The 15,954-nt window shown below is 46.8% G+C and overlaps 1 protein-coding gene across 1 annotated transcript in view; it reads right to left on the bottom strand.

Annotated features, from left to right (window-relative positions):
* Window positions 1–13,678: 13,678 nt before the first annotated feature.
* The window catches only part of CWC25 (CWC25 spliceosome associated protein homolog), an 86,842-nt gene continuing 84,566 nt past the window's right edge, over window positions 13,679–15,954 (bottom strand). The window contains exon 10 of the mRNA XM_069237478.1: window positions 13,679–15,699. Within this exon, the coding sequence (XP_069093579.1) occupies window positions 15,585–15,699 (115 nt within the window). The 3' untranslated portion in view covers window positions 13,679–15,584. The remainder of the gene's footprint in view (window positions 15,700–15,954) is intronic.

The raw sequence follows: 15,954 nt of genomic DNA, 5'->3' as shown, positions 1-15,954 counted from the left end.
GGTAAATAATGTATGTACCAGAAAGTCTATTGCGGAAGGTATGGAATTTTTTCTTCTGAAGAATACTTCTAGTTGAAGGTTTCTGACCTCTTGAACAGGTACAACAGCAGTACCCTCTCTCTAGTAGTGGGTCTAAAGGGGGGGGGGGGGGGAGGGGGGGGGGGGGCAGACATTGAAGTCCTGCATTAGAGAATGGGCAAAATGGCCGTCCATTCTTACTTTTGAATCCAAGCAATGGTGATTTGCCTACATCTGGAGGAACAAGGTTTCTTCTAAAGTTAAAGCCTGGAGCTCACTAACATACTTGAGTGAGGAAATGGCAACAATGAAAGGAATTGACAGGGCATGAGTGTAGGGGTTAAAATGGGGGACCCATGAGTCTGGTGAGAACGATATTAAGGTTTGAGGATGGCGCTGGAGGAACCCTTTGTGGCATAACCCGTTTGAGTCCTTTCATGAAGGCTTTGATGACTGGAATAAGTTTAAATAGTGGAAGATGTCTATTTTGTAGGTAGGCAACCACTGCAGCAAGGTGTAACTGTGTAGAAGTGTAAGCTAAATTTGCCTTTTGTAAGTGAAACAAGTAACAGACAATGTCTTGCACCGTGGCTTTTAAAGGATCAATTTGTTTGGATTAAATGCTTCCATTTTGTTGCATAGCAAGCTCCAGTGGTGGGTCTATGTGCTTCCTTTGGAATGTCCATAATTCTGACAGTAAGGTAAGGTAGCCTAACTCTATGACCTCAAGAGCCAAATTGCTAGGTTGAGAGTTTTCGGGTCTGAGTGGCTGATGTGTCCTTGCTTTTGAGTGAGAAGATCCGGCCTGTTGGGGAGCTTCTCGTGTGGAACTACAGATAGGTCTAGAAGTGTTGTGAACCAAGGTTCACGCATCCAAGTGGGAGCTACCAGGATCATTGTAAGAGAAGTTTGTTGGAGCTTCCAAACCTGAATCAGGAGTGGAAGATGCAGAAAAGAATAGGCAAATATCCCTGACCAACTCATCCATAGTGCGTTGCCCTTGGATAGTGGGTGTGGGTACCTGGAGGTGAAGTTTTGGCATTTGGCGTTTACTGCTGTGGCAAAAATGTCTATCTGAGAGAACCCCCACTTTTTGAAGTATGGTACGAGGACTTGTGGGAGGATTTCTCATTTGTAGACTTGTTGCTACATCCCACTGAACAGGTCCTCAAAGTCATTGTCTGTTCCCAGAACAATGTTGTGATGTAGAGCCCACTTCCACATGGTCTGTGACAGGTGTGATAGTTGTGAAGACCATGTCTTCCCATTTTTGTAGGTGATACATGGATGCCATATTGTCCATCTGGACTTGGACAACCTTGCTAGACAAGTGAGGTAGGAAAACTTTCAAAGCCAGGTAGACCACTTGAAGCTCCAGGTAGTTGATGTAGAGAGATTAATGCTTGGCATCCAAGAGACCCTGTCCTGCGAGGTCTGGAAATTGAACACCCCATTCCATCTGTGATGCATCTGTGGTGAGAGTGATGTGAGGAATAGGGTCCAGAAAAGCCCACCCTTTTAACAGGTTGTTGGTGTTCCACCGTTACAGAGAACGGTGAGTGTGGTGGTCTATCAACACTAGATCTTCCAGTTGACTGTGACTGAGACCACTGGTGAAATAGACATTGCTGCAGGGGATGGATATGTAACCGTGCATTGGGAACTTTGGCAATGCACAAAGCCATGATCCCGAGCAGGTGCATAACTGGCCTCAATATGAGTGTCTGGAACTGGGGCAAAGTTTCCTGAAAGTTCTGAATCCGAGCGGGATTAGCCTAGACTGTATTTAGGATTGCTCCCACATATGGTTGAACCTGTAGATGTTGGAGGTGAGACTTGGGGATGTTGATAGTAAACCCTAGGCTGTGGAGCAGATCTATTGTCATCTGAGTGTGTTGTTGGCACTGCTGATGTGTGCTGGCTTTGATACGCCAATCATCTATGTAGAGAAATAACATGAACATTTTGCAGAGGAGCTGCAACCACCGCTAGGCATTTAGGGAACACTCAGGGCTCAGTGGTCTCAGTGGTGACTATAAATGAAAGAACTTTGAACTGGCAATGCTTGCCTGCTATGATAAATCTAAAGTATTTGCGGTGAGCCGGTTATATTGGTATGTGGAAGTTGGCATCCTTTAGGTACAGGGCCGCCATAAAGTCGCTGCACTGAAGAAGCAGAGTAACATCCTGTAGGGTTACCATATGGAAGTGTTCTGATAGGAAGTATTTGTTTAGAGGCCTGAGGTTTAAGATTAGTCTTAGAGACCCATCTTTTTGAGGGAATGGGAAGTATACAGAGTATATTCCTGTTGAAGAAGCATAGGTTCTATGTCCCCTTTGAGGAGAAAGGCTTGGACTTCCTATTCGAGTAGTGTTTGATGTTCCTGCGTTAATCTGTGAGTGTGAGGTGGAATGTTGGGCAGTGCGGTAATGACCACTAGACAATAGCCGTGCTGGATAATGGCTAACACTGAATTTGTCTGTGGTGATGGTATTGCAGACTGGGTGGAAAATTGTAGTTTGCCCCAATAGGTGTAGTATGGTTGGGGGATGAGGATAGGATAGTCACTGTTTGGTAGAGAGTGTTGCTCCACGAGGTTAGGCACCCTTATGCCAATCCCTTGTTATTGCCACCTCTGTAGTAACCTTTGGTGTAAGAGGACCGGGGCTGCTTCTGTTGTGAGTGGGATGCCTCTGTGGAGGTGGCCTTGTAGGTACCCATGTAACTTGGGTGACGAAATGTGACCCTGGGAGCAGTGGTTAGCAACTCTCCAATTGCTTTGGCCATGTCAGTGTCTTTTTTCATTTTTTGTAAGGTAGAATCTACCTCTGGGCCAAAGAATTGCTCCTTGTCGAATGGCATGTTGAGAACAACCTGTTAAACCTCTTGCTTAAAACCAGAACACCTCAACCAAGCGTGTCACTTAAGAAGGGCGCTCGTGTTAATTCCCTGAGCTGCAGTATCCACCGAGTCAAGAACACAGCGAATCGAAGTGTTGGTTTGCCCCTGTAACAATCAGAAGGCCCTTTTTTCTGTGTTCTTCTGGGAGGTATTGGAGGAGCTCCTCCGTTTTGTGCCAGTGGGCTCTGTCATAACAGGCTAAGAGGGCCTGAGAATTGGCGATTCGTCAGTGGTTAACAGCTTCAGCTGCAACCCTCTTCCCTGCAGCATCTATTCACTTGCTTTCTTTCTCTGAGGGAGGGGGTATCCCCAGTAGCTTGAGAATTGTCCCTCTTACGTGCTGTAGTAGTTACAATGGAATCCGGTGGCACTTGGCTCCAAAGAAATATAGGGGCTGATGGTGTTGCCTTATATATTTTTTTAATCCACCCTAGAGGTGATGATCCTGGCCCTAACAGGGTCCTTAAAGATGTCATCTGCATGTCTCATCATGCCCTAGAACATGTGGAGATACTGTGTGTCGCTGTGTGTAGAAACTAAGGTGTTGAATAAGAAATCCTGTTTGAGGGGGTTCCTTGTGTAATTCTATATGATGGAAAGCTGCATTCTCCCAATGACCTCCAGGTAGGAGGTTGGGTCCTCAGGTGGGGAAGGATGAGCTGGGTACAGATCGGGATCATTTGGAGTAGTGAGATCAGTCTCGTACATGTCCCATGGGTCAGGATCCCCTGGCGGCTCGCCCCCAGCCCACCAATGTCAGACTGTGGTGACCCCTGAGATGAAATGTCCAGAGGGTCATGTGGTGGTGATAATGGTTGAGGAGAATGAGGGGAGGGATGGAGGTAGTTGTGAAGATGATGGAGTAAGAGGTGTAGAAGGAAGGCAGGGCTAGTGGCCTTGTCCTTGGTTTTCTTCCTGGGAAGAAGAGGTACATCCAGAGGGCTCCTCAAATGTCACTTTCCTCTTTAGAGGTGGAGGACAGGAAGGCGAAGCAATAATACGACTAGTTCCCACTTGGATTTGGACTTTCCGCTGCCGATTGTCTATCTTTTCCAAAATAGGCTAGACAGGATATGTGGCAGCCGATCAAGCTTTAGAGTCTTCGAGGGTTTCAGCTATGAAGTGTGAGGCTTAGTTGGGACAAAGGTAGAGCGGGTCGGCACCGAAGCATGCTCTTGGGCTGAAGGGGTCGATGACAAAGGCTCGGCCTTGGTGTGAATCTTTGGAGCCAGGCCCAAAGTCAGGGTGTAGGAAGCTGGCTCTGTATATACTATATCGAAATGAGGCATGGTGTGCACAGAGTCCTGGTGTTCCCCCAGAGGCTTGACAGAGGCAATCATAGATAATACTAATGCTCTATTCGTGGTAGTGTGGTCAAGCAGTTAGGCTTATCAGAGAGTAGTGTTAAGCATTTGTTGTACACACACAAGCAATAGAAGAAACGCACACTCGATGACTTAACTCCAGACCAATAGGTTTTAATATAAAAAAATATATTTTGTTAATTTATTTCTAGAACAAGATTTAGTTTGCAGGTAAGTACATAAAATGAAAGGTACTTTGCATAGTAATACTTAGAACTTTGAATGGAATCAATAATGTATACAGTATTCTTTAAAATGGCAAAAAGCTATTTTAAAAGTAGACAGTGCAATTTTCAACAGTTCCTGGGGGAAGAAAAGATCGAACAGTGTAACAGGTAAGTACACGACTTACAGTTCCTATCTCCGGGTTTTAGGTAGTCCATTGTTGGGGTTCAAGTTGACCCCAAACACCCACCACCAGCAACACAGGCCGGTTGGGTGCAGAGGCCAAAGAGGAACCAAATTAACGTTGGCGTCTATGGAGATGGGGGGTACTCAGATCTTGGTCAGACAGCAGGTAAGTACCCATGACTTGGAGTGCAGACTGGGGGGATTGAAAGAACACTGGGGGGCTCCAAGTAGGCACCAAACACACACCCTCAGCGGCACAGGGGCAGCCGGGTCCAGGGTGCAAGGAGGGGATTGGGTTTGCAATGTAGATCAATGAGACACCACCGGTCACTCGGATGCTGCAGGCAAGGTCTTTGGAGGGAGGGGGGTTGTCTCTGGTACACCAATGGTCGGATAGGGGGTAGAGGGCCGCCTGCTGGTCGGTACTGCACCGGGGGTCAGGTTCTCCAAGGCCTCCAGTGTGTCCTGTAGGTGTCGGATATCTTCACCCGGAGCTCACGGTCAGAGGGGTCCTTTAGATTCTCTCTGCAGGCGTCATCGTGGGGGCTTGGAGGGGTCAACCCAGGGTGGGCTCTTGTTCCCAATCGCCTGGGGACCCTTTCTTGCTGGGTGGACCACCTGGACACGGGCGTGGGTGTCGGGTGCACAAGGGTCAGGACTCACGCATCCGGAGTGAGGTGGGAGTCCATGGTAGAAAGTTTCTTTGGGACAGGGCCGCTGTCCTCTGGAGTTCTTGGACCTTTTGGGGTGGCGGGCAGTCCTCTGGAGTTGGCAGAGGTCACTGGGCCTGCTGGATGCTTCGCTGTTCTTTTTGCAGGTTCCCTGAAGCAGGAGACAGGCCGGTAGGGCTTGGGCCAAAGCAGTTGTCGTCGTCTTCCTTCTTCTCTGCGGGAGCTCAGCTCAGTAGTCCTCCTTCTTCTTTGTAAGTTGCTAGGAATCTGGTGAGCTGGGCTCAGGGAGGCCCTTAAATTCTAGATTTAGGGGAGAGTTAGGGTCAGGGGGCAGTAGCCAATGGCTACTGTCCCCGAGGGTGGCTACACCCTCCTTGTGCCCACTCCCTTTGGGAAGGGGGGCACATTCCTCCCCTATTGGTCCCGGTCCTCCAAACAAAGATGGAGGATTCTGCAGGGAGGGGGTCATCTCAGCTCTGGACACCTTAGGGGTGGAACCTGGCTGGGGTGGTCACTCCTCCCTGTTTTCCTAAATTTCCTGCCGAACTTGCCGCCAAAAGTGGGGCTTTGTCTGGTGGGCGGGCATCTCCACTAGCTGGAGTGCCCTGGGGGCACTGTAATCCGAGCCTTGAGCCTTTGAGGCTCACTGGCAGGTGTTACCGTTCCTGCAGGGGGAATTGTGAAGCAACTCCACCCAGGACAGGCTTTGTTTCTGACCACAGAGTGCACAAAGGCACTTACCCCATGTGGTCAGAAACTCGTCTGAAAGTGGCAGGCTGGTACAGACCAGTCAGTCTTACACTAGCATCTCTAAGATGCCCTCTGTGTGCATTTTTCAATAAATCCCACAGTGGCATCAATGTGGGTTTATTGTGCTGAGAAGTTTGATACCAAACTTCCCAGTATTCAGTGAAGCCACTATGGTGCTGTGGAGTTTGTAATGACAAACTCCCAGAACATATACTCAATATGGCTACACTGCATGTACAATGTCTAAGAATGGACTAGACTGTAAGGACATATTGCTCCTGCAGCTATGCCCTCCCCTGTGGTATAGTACACCCTTCCTTAGGGCTTTAAGGCCTGCTAGCGGGGTGACTTACCCATGCCACGGGCAGTGGTTTATGGGCATGGCACCCTGAGACGGGTGCCATGTCGACCTTCTTTTTCTCCCCACCAGCACACACAAGCTGCAAGGCAGTGTGCATGTGCTGAGTGAGGGGTCCCCTGGGAGGCAATAATACATTCTGCAGCCCTTAGAAACTGTCCCTGGCCACAGGGCCCTTGGTACCATGGGTACCTTTTACAAGGGACTTAACTGTGTGCCAGGGCTGTGCAAATTGTGGGAACAAAGGTACAGTTTTAGGGAAAGAACACTGGTGCTGGGGCCTGGTAAGCAGAGTGCCAGCACACTTTCAAAGTTGGCATCAACACTAGGCAAAAAAAGGGAGGGGGGGGGAACCCATCCCAACAGTGGCACTTTCCGACACAGGGCATCCAAACCAGTTTTTCAGATCCGACACCATGGCCAAGAGGCAGTGGTGGTCCAGCGACATCTAAGAGTGGAAGTGCTAGAGCCGAAGATTTTTTGGCCAGCTTGTTTGGAAGAGCAGAAGCAGGGGTTACAGTACTTGTATGTTGAGCGGATGGAACTTCCTGCATCTCTAAGTCTATCTCAATGTCTAAGCCAGTCTCCTTTTCCTCAATTGTGGATTGTTCTTGGGCGTGTTCTTCGCCAAAGATGTTGCGAGTGTTGTCTGTGGCCCTTTTAGACATTTTGAGGCGACAAGCCCTGCAGTCCTGTAGTTTTCTTCGATCAAAATTACTTACATGTGTTGCAGTCAGCTTCCATGTGGTCAGGTGACAGAGACAAATTACACACAAGGTGCTGGTCCGTTTGCGGGCCTTTCCTGGGGCAACAAGGGCAGAACCTAAAAGGGGTGCGTTCCATCACCAGCATTTTCGAAGGGGCTGGAAATACGCTAACAGTAGGCCCCCAAAGGGAGATGCCCCAACAGGCTTTCAGTCAAACAAACTTGAACTGGCAAAGGTTTCAGGAGACGCAGATGTAGAAAAGTGTGAATGATAACAATGAAAACAATACCAGTGAAGAGAGATAAGAACCGAAGAATCAAACTGAACGGAGTCGAAGCACGGAACGAAGGCACATATGTACGAACTCGGCAGTGGAGAGAAAACAATCTAACAATGGAGTTGATGCCCATGTGCAATATCACCAAGAGGAGGAGTCACTCAACCTCTTGACTCAAAAGTGTTGTTTGAAGAAAAACAACTTGCACAACTCTGGACCAACACTAGATGGCAGGAATATACAGGGCATGTGCATCTAGAGCAGTGGTCTCCAAACTTTTTAATGCTGCGCCCCCCCAGTTGCAAAAATAAAAATCATTGGGCCCCCCTCAGAATTTTTCACAATTATTTTATAAAGATGGCAATGTTTAAATACATCTAGACATATTTAAACATTGCAGTTCAGTACTGTTACCTTTAAAAAAATGCAATAACACGCTTCTGCTTAAAACAAAGGTCTCTTATCTGTAGAATGCTGCTTTTGGCCAGAGTTTGGCACCCCCCCCCCCCAAGGATCACTTGAGGTCCCTAGAGCCCCCTCCTCCCCCCCCCACCCAAGTCCCCCCCAAGGATCACTTGAGGTCCCTAGAGCCCCCTCCCCCCCTCAAGTTTGAAGACCTCTGATCTAGAGCCACACACTGCATTGAACATGATTACAGAATATTCCTCTGTGTGGGTGCTTTAGTGGTAATGTACATGGATGAATTCTCTGAAGTACGGGGGTTGGTCTGTGTGTTGGGCTCCTCAGGAGTAGGTTTCTGAATGAGGTGTAATGGATGTGGGAGAGTTAAACAGTACTTTGGAAGGGCCTGCTTGCAGGAGAAATGGGGTGCAGGTTTTTAACAATTTATATAATCTCAAAAAGATGATCCAACTTCAGTTTTATGTTAAGCAGTATACTTTGGAAAGCAAGTAGGAGATTTGTACTGTGCTCTGTAGATAGTAGTTGAAATTAAGTATGAGATAATTAATTGCACTTCTCACCTGAATCATGCAGATGGGTTTTAAGTCTTTCTGTGGAAAATCAGACTGTGCTGTTGTTTGGATGGTGCTGCACTGGACCATGACTGGACGCTGAATCACAGAGGGAAGCTTTATCAAGGCACTGTCTAATTTAATTCACTGGATGGTATGTGGGTGATAATGGGGGTATGAGGGAAGTGGAAGAAGGTAAGCTAGTGGTGTCAGAAGTGATGGTAGGCTTTCTATCAGTGTTAATGTTTATATGTTAGAACCTTTTTATGCCATTCGGGGCACCAAGCAATGGAGTGAAGTTCTAGATCTCAACATAAGAGGAATCGATCATGACCTTCCTAATTTCACACAGGGGTAAGAGTAGCTCATTATTCTGGTTGTAGTATCCTGAGGTAATACGTTTTTACCAATAAGGGACTTTTTGATCTAATAAGATTTTTGAGATTAAGAAGAAAAAGCATAGTTTATGGGCTCAAAGGATATGCTCTTTGGTACTACAAAAATAAATAAACTAAGGCCCACATTATAACTTTGGTGGCAAGTACCGCCTACCGCCGGCAGCCAAAAGACCGTCGCCGCGGCTAACATCCGTCCGCCATATTATGACCACAGCCGGATTTCCTGCACAACAAGGGTGGAAATCCGGCTGTGGCTATGCTGGCGGACGGTGTTAAGGTGGCGCTGCTACCACCAGCAGCGCCAAGCCAGTAGACTGCCGCCAGCCGTATTATGAAAAATAATACGGCTTGGCAGTGTTCAGCTGGCGGGCTCTGCTGGCGGTATCAGTGCTCCGTCCGCCCCCTCCCGGAAGACCCCCTGGATTCAGGTAAGAAGGGTTTCGACATGGGAGGGGGTGAGGAGTGTTGTGTGTGTGTGTGGGGAAGTGTGCATGAATGTGTAGTGTTGCTTGGGTGTATGTGTGAGAATACGTGTATGAATGCAAATGTGAATGCGTGCCTGCGTGTAAGTTTGGATGTGTGTACGGATATGTGTGTGTATGAATGGATGCATGCATGTATGTATGAATGCGTGTATGCCTGTGTGAGTGAGTGTGTGCCTGCAAGTATGCGTGTATGGGGGGGGGGGGTTGGAAGGGGGAGTGTGGATGGAGGGGGGTGTGGTTTGTCTGGGGAGTGCTGGTGGGGTTAGCCTCCTACCAGTGACAGGAAAGGAGTTCCCAGTCACTGGTAGGGCATACCGCCATGGTCTTCATGGCCTTACGAACGCCACAAAATCCATGGTGGAAGGCAGGGTCATAATGCCGCTGACAGGACAGTAGCGGCCGCCGGGTTGGAGATTGTTATCTCCAGCCCGGCGCCTGCTACCGCTATGGCGGTCAGTGTGGTACATTGCGGGTTGGCTTCAGCCACCCTGTCAATGTCATAATGTGGCGGTATGTACAGCCTGCCTGTTGGCTATACTACCGCCACATTTCCAACGACCGCCTAAGTCTGTTTAAATGGAGTATAGTCTAAGACGATTACTTTCAGGTTGCCAATCAGGGCTCAGTGTTTGAGGTTTTTGAGGCTCGGAGGAGGGAATGCAACAGGATCTCGGAGAAGCTGTTATTCAGATCCTGGACCCGGATCCAATAAGAAGTTTCCCTTTGGTTTAGCTACGGCGACTATACTAAAAACAGATTTAGGATCAAACAGCTGCAGTTTATAGCCTTGGGGTTTCACCCGGTACAGAGAGGAATCAGCTGTGACCTAAAATGTAAAACATGCACAACACTGACAAGTATCAGCTTTGGATGACAGCATATTGAGGTGCAAAAATCACCCTCGGAACATAAGCATAGAAAACCTTATGAGCACAAATCATAATTATGTGCAAAATCACTTTTAGGTGCAATTTGGCATCCGATTTTGTATCAAAATCATATTTAGGAGGAAATACATTTAAATGCAGCATTACATCAAGGTACAAGATCACCCTGAGTTCAACAAAAGCAAGCGTGAAAACACTAGTTGCAGAAACATACTGAGCATACAAATCCCATTTAAGTGCACTAACAGGTGAAAAATCACCTGTGGTGCAAAGTCAGGAGGGATGTCTTATTATATTTGAGTGCAAATCATCCAGTATAGTTTGAAAATGTGGTTGTAGGTTCTTTTATCAGTAACCTGCTTTCATGTACAACTCCCTCAGATAAGCAATCTCCCACTTGACACCACACAAGTCCTCGTTCAGACTATGCTCCCCTCAAGTGGGAAAACCGAGCTGCCTACACCATGCAACCCCGAAACAATGCTTTCTGTCATTCTTACCCGACAGACCTATATCACTCACAAATAAAGACCACTTACAACTAATCCTCTATAACCACCTACTACCAACACAACTTAAAAGTCGCTAATAGAAAAACTAGACTCTTGATCACACTTCCCGATCTTATCCAAAAGAAACAATGCTAACCACAAGGCCTGCCATCAACCCAGAAGAAACTGTTGCCACTGTAAAGTCCATCCACTCAGTGGCCCCATTTCTTCTGAGACCTTCTCAGATGCTTGGAAACACGCATCTGCCTTCCCACTGCAGAAGAAACCCTCTGCGGACCCTTCAACACTCGCCAACTACAGTCCAATCTCCTTGCTACCATTCCCAGCCAAGGTCTTAGAGAAAACTAAGACACCTCACTAAGTACCTCAATGACCACCAACTCCTTGACACCACTCAGTCTGGTTTCAAGCCCAAGCACAGGACGGAAACCGCCCTCATCACCACCATGGATGACATTTGCAAGACTGGACAGAGGAGACACGGTGGCCCTCATCCTCCTGGACATCTCCACAGCCTTTGACAGTGTCTCCCTCCCCATCCAACAACTACTCAACATCGCAATCCTAGGACATGCATTCTGATGGATTTCCTTGTTTGTTACTGGCATTCAGCCTGGCACCATACACCTCCGACCTCATCTGCAGAGTTCTGTAAAATCCTCCCTTAGCCTGACCCTTTTCAATGCATATATGAACCCTCTAGGCAGAATCATTTGCTCTCACAATATCAACGTCCTCTCTTATGCCAACAATGCACAACTCATTCTCTCTCCCACAGACGAGCGGCCCAGTATCCGGATCAAGTACAATGCCTGCAGGACTAAAATTGCCCACTGGATGAAGATCAAGGGTCTAAAGCTAAACATCGACAAAACAGAAATCATGATCTTCGAGAAGAACACATCACCATGGAACTCCAATAGGTGGCCAACAGAGCTAGGACCAACACCTACCCCACCACACATGCCAAGAACCCCGCGATCATTATCGACTGCAAACTAAACATTACATTCCTAGTCAATGCCATCACCGCCTTATGCTTCCATACCCTGAAGATGCTGAGGAATATTTTTAAATAGCTCTTAATCAGCACCCGGAAAACAGTCATGCACACCCTGGTTACAAGAAAGCTGGACTAGGGTGAACAGCCTCAATGCCAGGATCAACAAAAAACTCACCAGAAAGCTGCAGAATAATCATAACTTGCGATCAGAATCACTCAACCTCCCATGGCACACTCATATTCAGTGGCAGCCGGTAATTTTGGGAGGGAGGGAGGGGGTGGACGGGACATAAAAACTCACACTCATTCATTCACACACACACACACATCCATCCATCCATTCACAACACTCATTACTAAATATTCACACCTACACGCTCTCACCTAACATTAATTTACACACACAAAAAAAAAAAACACCACACTTACCTGCAGCTCTGTCTCCGAGGTCCCAGGAGGGATGGGACTTCTACCTTTCCTCATTGGTTGACCTTAGGTCAGTCAATGAGGGAAGGAACCAGTCCCAAACTTGTCACAGAGTGGGATGGGGGTCAGTGAGACTGGTGACCAAGCCCCACTCTGTGACGAGGTGTCACTGATTGACACTTGGCCCTGGGCACTTGAGGGCTTAAAACTAAAGTGCCCAGGTCTGAGGCAACGAGTGAGGCTACTCCTCATCACAAAGAGGGAGGGGCTTGAGGCCCTTTGCTGAGTTAAGGAGGTCACGACCACAGGAGCTGTGAAATCCTCAGCCCAGCTAAGTTCAGCTCAGGTATCCAGGAAGCTGCGCAACTAGCGCATGTCTAGCTCCTGGTTGCCTGTCCTGAATGTGAGTAGTGTCTGTCGGGAAGACCAGTAGCGGCTCGCTTGGGCCACGCAGGGCGGGTGCAGCGCAGGGGAGTGGGAGGTTATAAACTTTATTTAAAAATATTTTAAAAACAATCCTGGGTGATAGTGTGCTCCACAAATCCACATAACCTAACATAACATCTACGCTTACAACCATGAGGAACGCACATTCTAAGCTAGAAAACAATGTAAATGTTTAACTAATTTTACGTTAAGCCTTTTTCACTAAGATCCCAATTAAGTGGCATACCTCAAAGCACTGAAGATCCACTCCTAAAAGATCTTTTCATAGATATGAACAGACATCAAAGAACTTAATGTCTCTCCAGGCCTGACGCACAAATCACAACAGCATCAGTGACTTGTAGAAATGCTGTGAATCCCAAACAGAGCTCTTTTCTTTTAAATGTCTGCTCTGCAACTCAAGATCAGCAACCAAACACTGCCTTGAACTGGCGGACCTTACGAACTACCTAGACTTACTATTTCTGACAGAAAATTAGCACACAGATGCCTTCCAATTAGTTCTAGACTTCCTTATCTTAATGTACTAGCTGATCATTCGCTGAGACTGTGAAGGGAAATTGTGCTGTGACACAATGGCATTGCAGCATCACAATTGTCATTTTGTCTCCAAAACAATTACCTCAACAGAAGAGCTCTATGCGCAAACATGAAAAGGGTCTGATCTCTGACACCCCAATTGCCAAGAAAGGCAAAATAACGACCCAAACACCAATACCAGTAGACTAGTCGGATCCATTTTTTGTATCAAAACATCAGTCTACAGACAAAAAAATGCTTTTCATTGTATACCATGTACTGTTAACATTTATAATGTAGCTTGTGAAACCTCAATCTCCTATGTAAAATGGTATGCTATCAAGGAGGGTTAAGGGAGGGTTGTTCCTTCTATTAAAAACAAATTAATAAAACAATATATGTAAATACTACATTAAGAATATAAGGAGTGCATACGTTGGATGTCCCATTTGGTTGACAGCACACTGAGCTGCAACATATTCCTTGTGCAACATCAACATAATCTGTGGAAAATATTTAGAAGTACAATTTAACCAACATAACACAAAACTAACCCCCTTTCCCAAAATAGGAAGTTTACTCTTCAAAACGAAAGATCCCCACAAGTGTTTAGTAATAAGCGCACGCAATAAATTAAAAACATGTTTAATAAAGAGTGAAAATCACAGTACAAATATACATATGTACATATATACTGACATGTCACCAGACCAGCTTTTCTAGAGTAGAGATCTCTGCTTGCAATGGTGATTACACTTTGCTTGGACTTCCTTCGACGAAATCTGCGAACAAGCAGTTCACGCTTCTCCTTAAAAGGCTGAACAGGGCAGTGAAGGTGGAATGAGGGTGAAGTGAATACCCCAGCAAACAATGTATTGATAAGACCGCACACTCTCCTTTCCCCACTTCTGATCCATTTGCAAAAAGGTGCCAGTGAACCTTTTCCCCTCTCACAGGCGGCTTCCGCTGCTGCATGTGTCCCATTGCCAGAAGCAGCCTTTGAGTCCAAAGCCCCTTTACTTAGAATGTAAACATCGCATTTCAGAGCACTATGCGAGAGAGATTACACCGGCTGACTCCCAATCTTCATAGGCACCCAACAATTCACACACATTGCTGTCACTAGTCGGATGGCTGCATTTAAATGAAGCATCTGGAAATTTAAACTGAAGCAAGGCTCCCTGCTCCCCTCAAGTACAATCTTTGTGAATGGGGGTGATCAGTGGGAATGTGGGGAGACAGCAACTCATCTCTGGTGACAGTGAGGACTCGGGCCAGCATACGTCCTCACTTTGTGCTCACCGCAGGACCATTTTGAACCTCTTGGGATGCTCGTACTGTTTGTGTGACCTGCAGCAGTGGGTGTGTTCTGGCGTCACTGCAACTGAACTAAACAAAACCAGGAGGTCTCGCTCTGCCCCAACAACCTGTCACCACTTAACCCATACGGGGCCACAAGTCTAGTTTCCCCTTCACGCATCTCACCAGTAACTGCCCCTAAGGCACGGCCAGCTCCCGATAATACCTTCCTTACTTTCACACATCTGGGAATAAGCATTACAATGAATTCTATCTGTATGTACTGCGATGAGCACATGGTTCTTGTGAGTGTATAAAAAACTACAACAATAATGCCCACATCCCAGAGTCAGCTCACAGATGTGTGCGTGTGTGTGTGTGTGTGTGAGAACTACGCTGCTGCCTGCATAGGATGTGGGGTTTGCGTAAGCTTTGGCATCACCACTTCCTGCCTGCTGCAGCGTGACTTGTGCACAACGAAACTGACAACTCGACCAGAAAGGGAGCTCGACAGATTATGGACGTGCAACATTGTTGCCACTGCTCTGCAGCCACTATGACGATACTGACAAATGTCAAAACTCACCCCAAATGCTTTCACGTGCCTGCACGAAGTGCATTTGCTCAAACCTTTGAGGTAAGGCACGTGATATGCAAATAACCGCAGTTACAAAACACTACCAAACGAAGAGAACATTTAATAATGTACTCTCATCTACATTTATATACAAATTCACAAACATGTATACATTCACTGCTCTGAACCAATGGAAAAGTTGGGTTTAGAGCTCACGTGGACCCATGACAATCGAGAGTGCTGGTGCCTTCCTTACAGCCTGCATGAGGGATAAAAAGACTCCCTGAAGGAGTTCCAGCCTTTTCTGCTGTAACAATCTAACAATACTTTGAAATCATCAGGCTCTTCGGCTTCCCTACTAGGCAAACCCTTGTAGGAGTGATACCACAGATACTGAACGCCCTGTTTGAAGTGGTACCACAGATATCTGCTACAGATATCCATAATTTGAGAATTTATAGTGCCCACTGAAAAAACTTGTACCTGTAGGACTCTGTTGAAATGGCAAAGCACCACAAGTGGGGGGCATAGGGGTCTAAATGGGGTCCCTGAATCACAGGAAGAGAGCCTTAACATTTCCTTTTCATCCCTCCCCCCACTCTAGGATACCGACTTCACCAATGTACAGAAAATTGTTTCATGGTGCTAGCAAGGTGTCTTCATCTCTTCATGAAGTTCTTCTCCAGGGCAGCTGGTGTCCTTTGAATGCTGTGGATGTTGCGCTTGACCCGATCTTCCAAAGATGAAGATGACGCACTCTCCAGCTTCATATGACTACAAAGCAGAAATAGTGATAATTAACTGAATCAACAGCACTGTGCTTAGTAGTTAAACATCACATCTTTTGTCGCTCATCCCACCAAAAATATGACAGCTGACAGAATGCATTAAAAAAGTGCCAGAGATCTATTACACATAGGACCTTGCAGAAAAATTATAAAGTCAACAATAGATACAACCTTGGTGCCTCAGCACTACTGGTCTATTAGAAATATCACCCTTTCCTGAAATATCTCTATTAATGTCCTC

The sequence above is a fragment of the Pleurodeles waltl genome, chromosome 6 (assembly GCF_031143425.1).
Source record: "Pleurodeles waltl isolate 20211129_DDA chromosome 6, aPleWal1.hap1.20221129, whole genome shotgun sequence".
Taxonomy (NCBI): domain Eukaryota; kingdom Metazoa; phylum Chordata; class Amphibia; order Caudata; family Salamandridae; genus Pleurodeles; species Pleurodeles waltl.
Note: the sequence above shows the minus strand (reverse complement) of the source record. Positions and strands in the feature narration are given on the sequence as shown.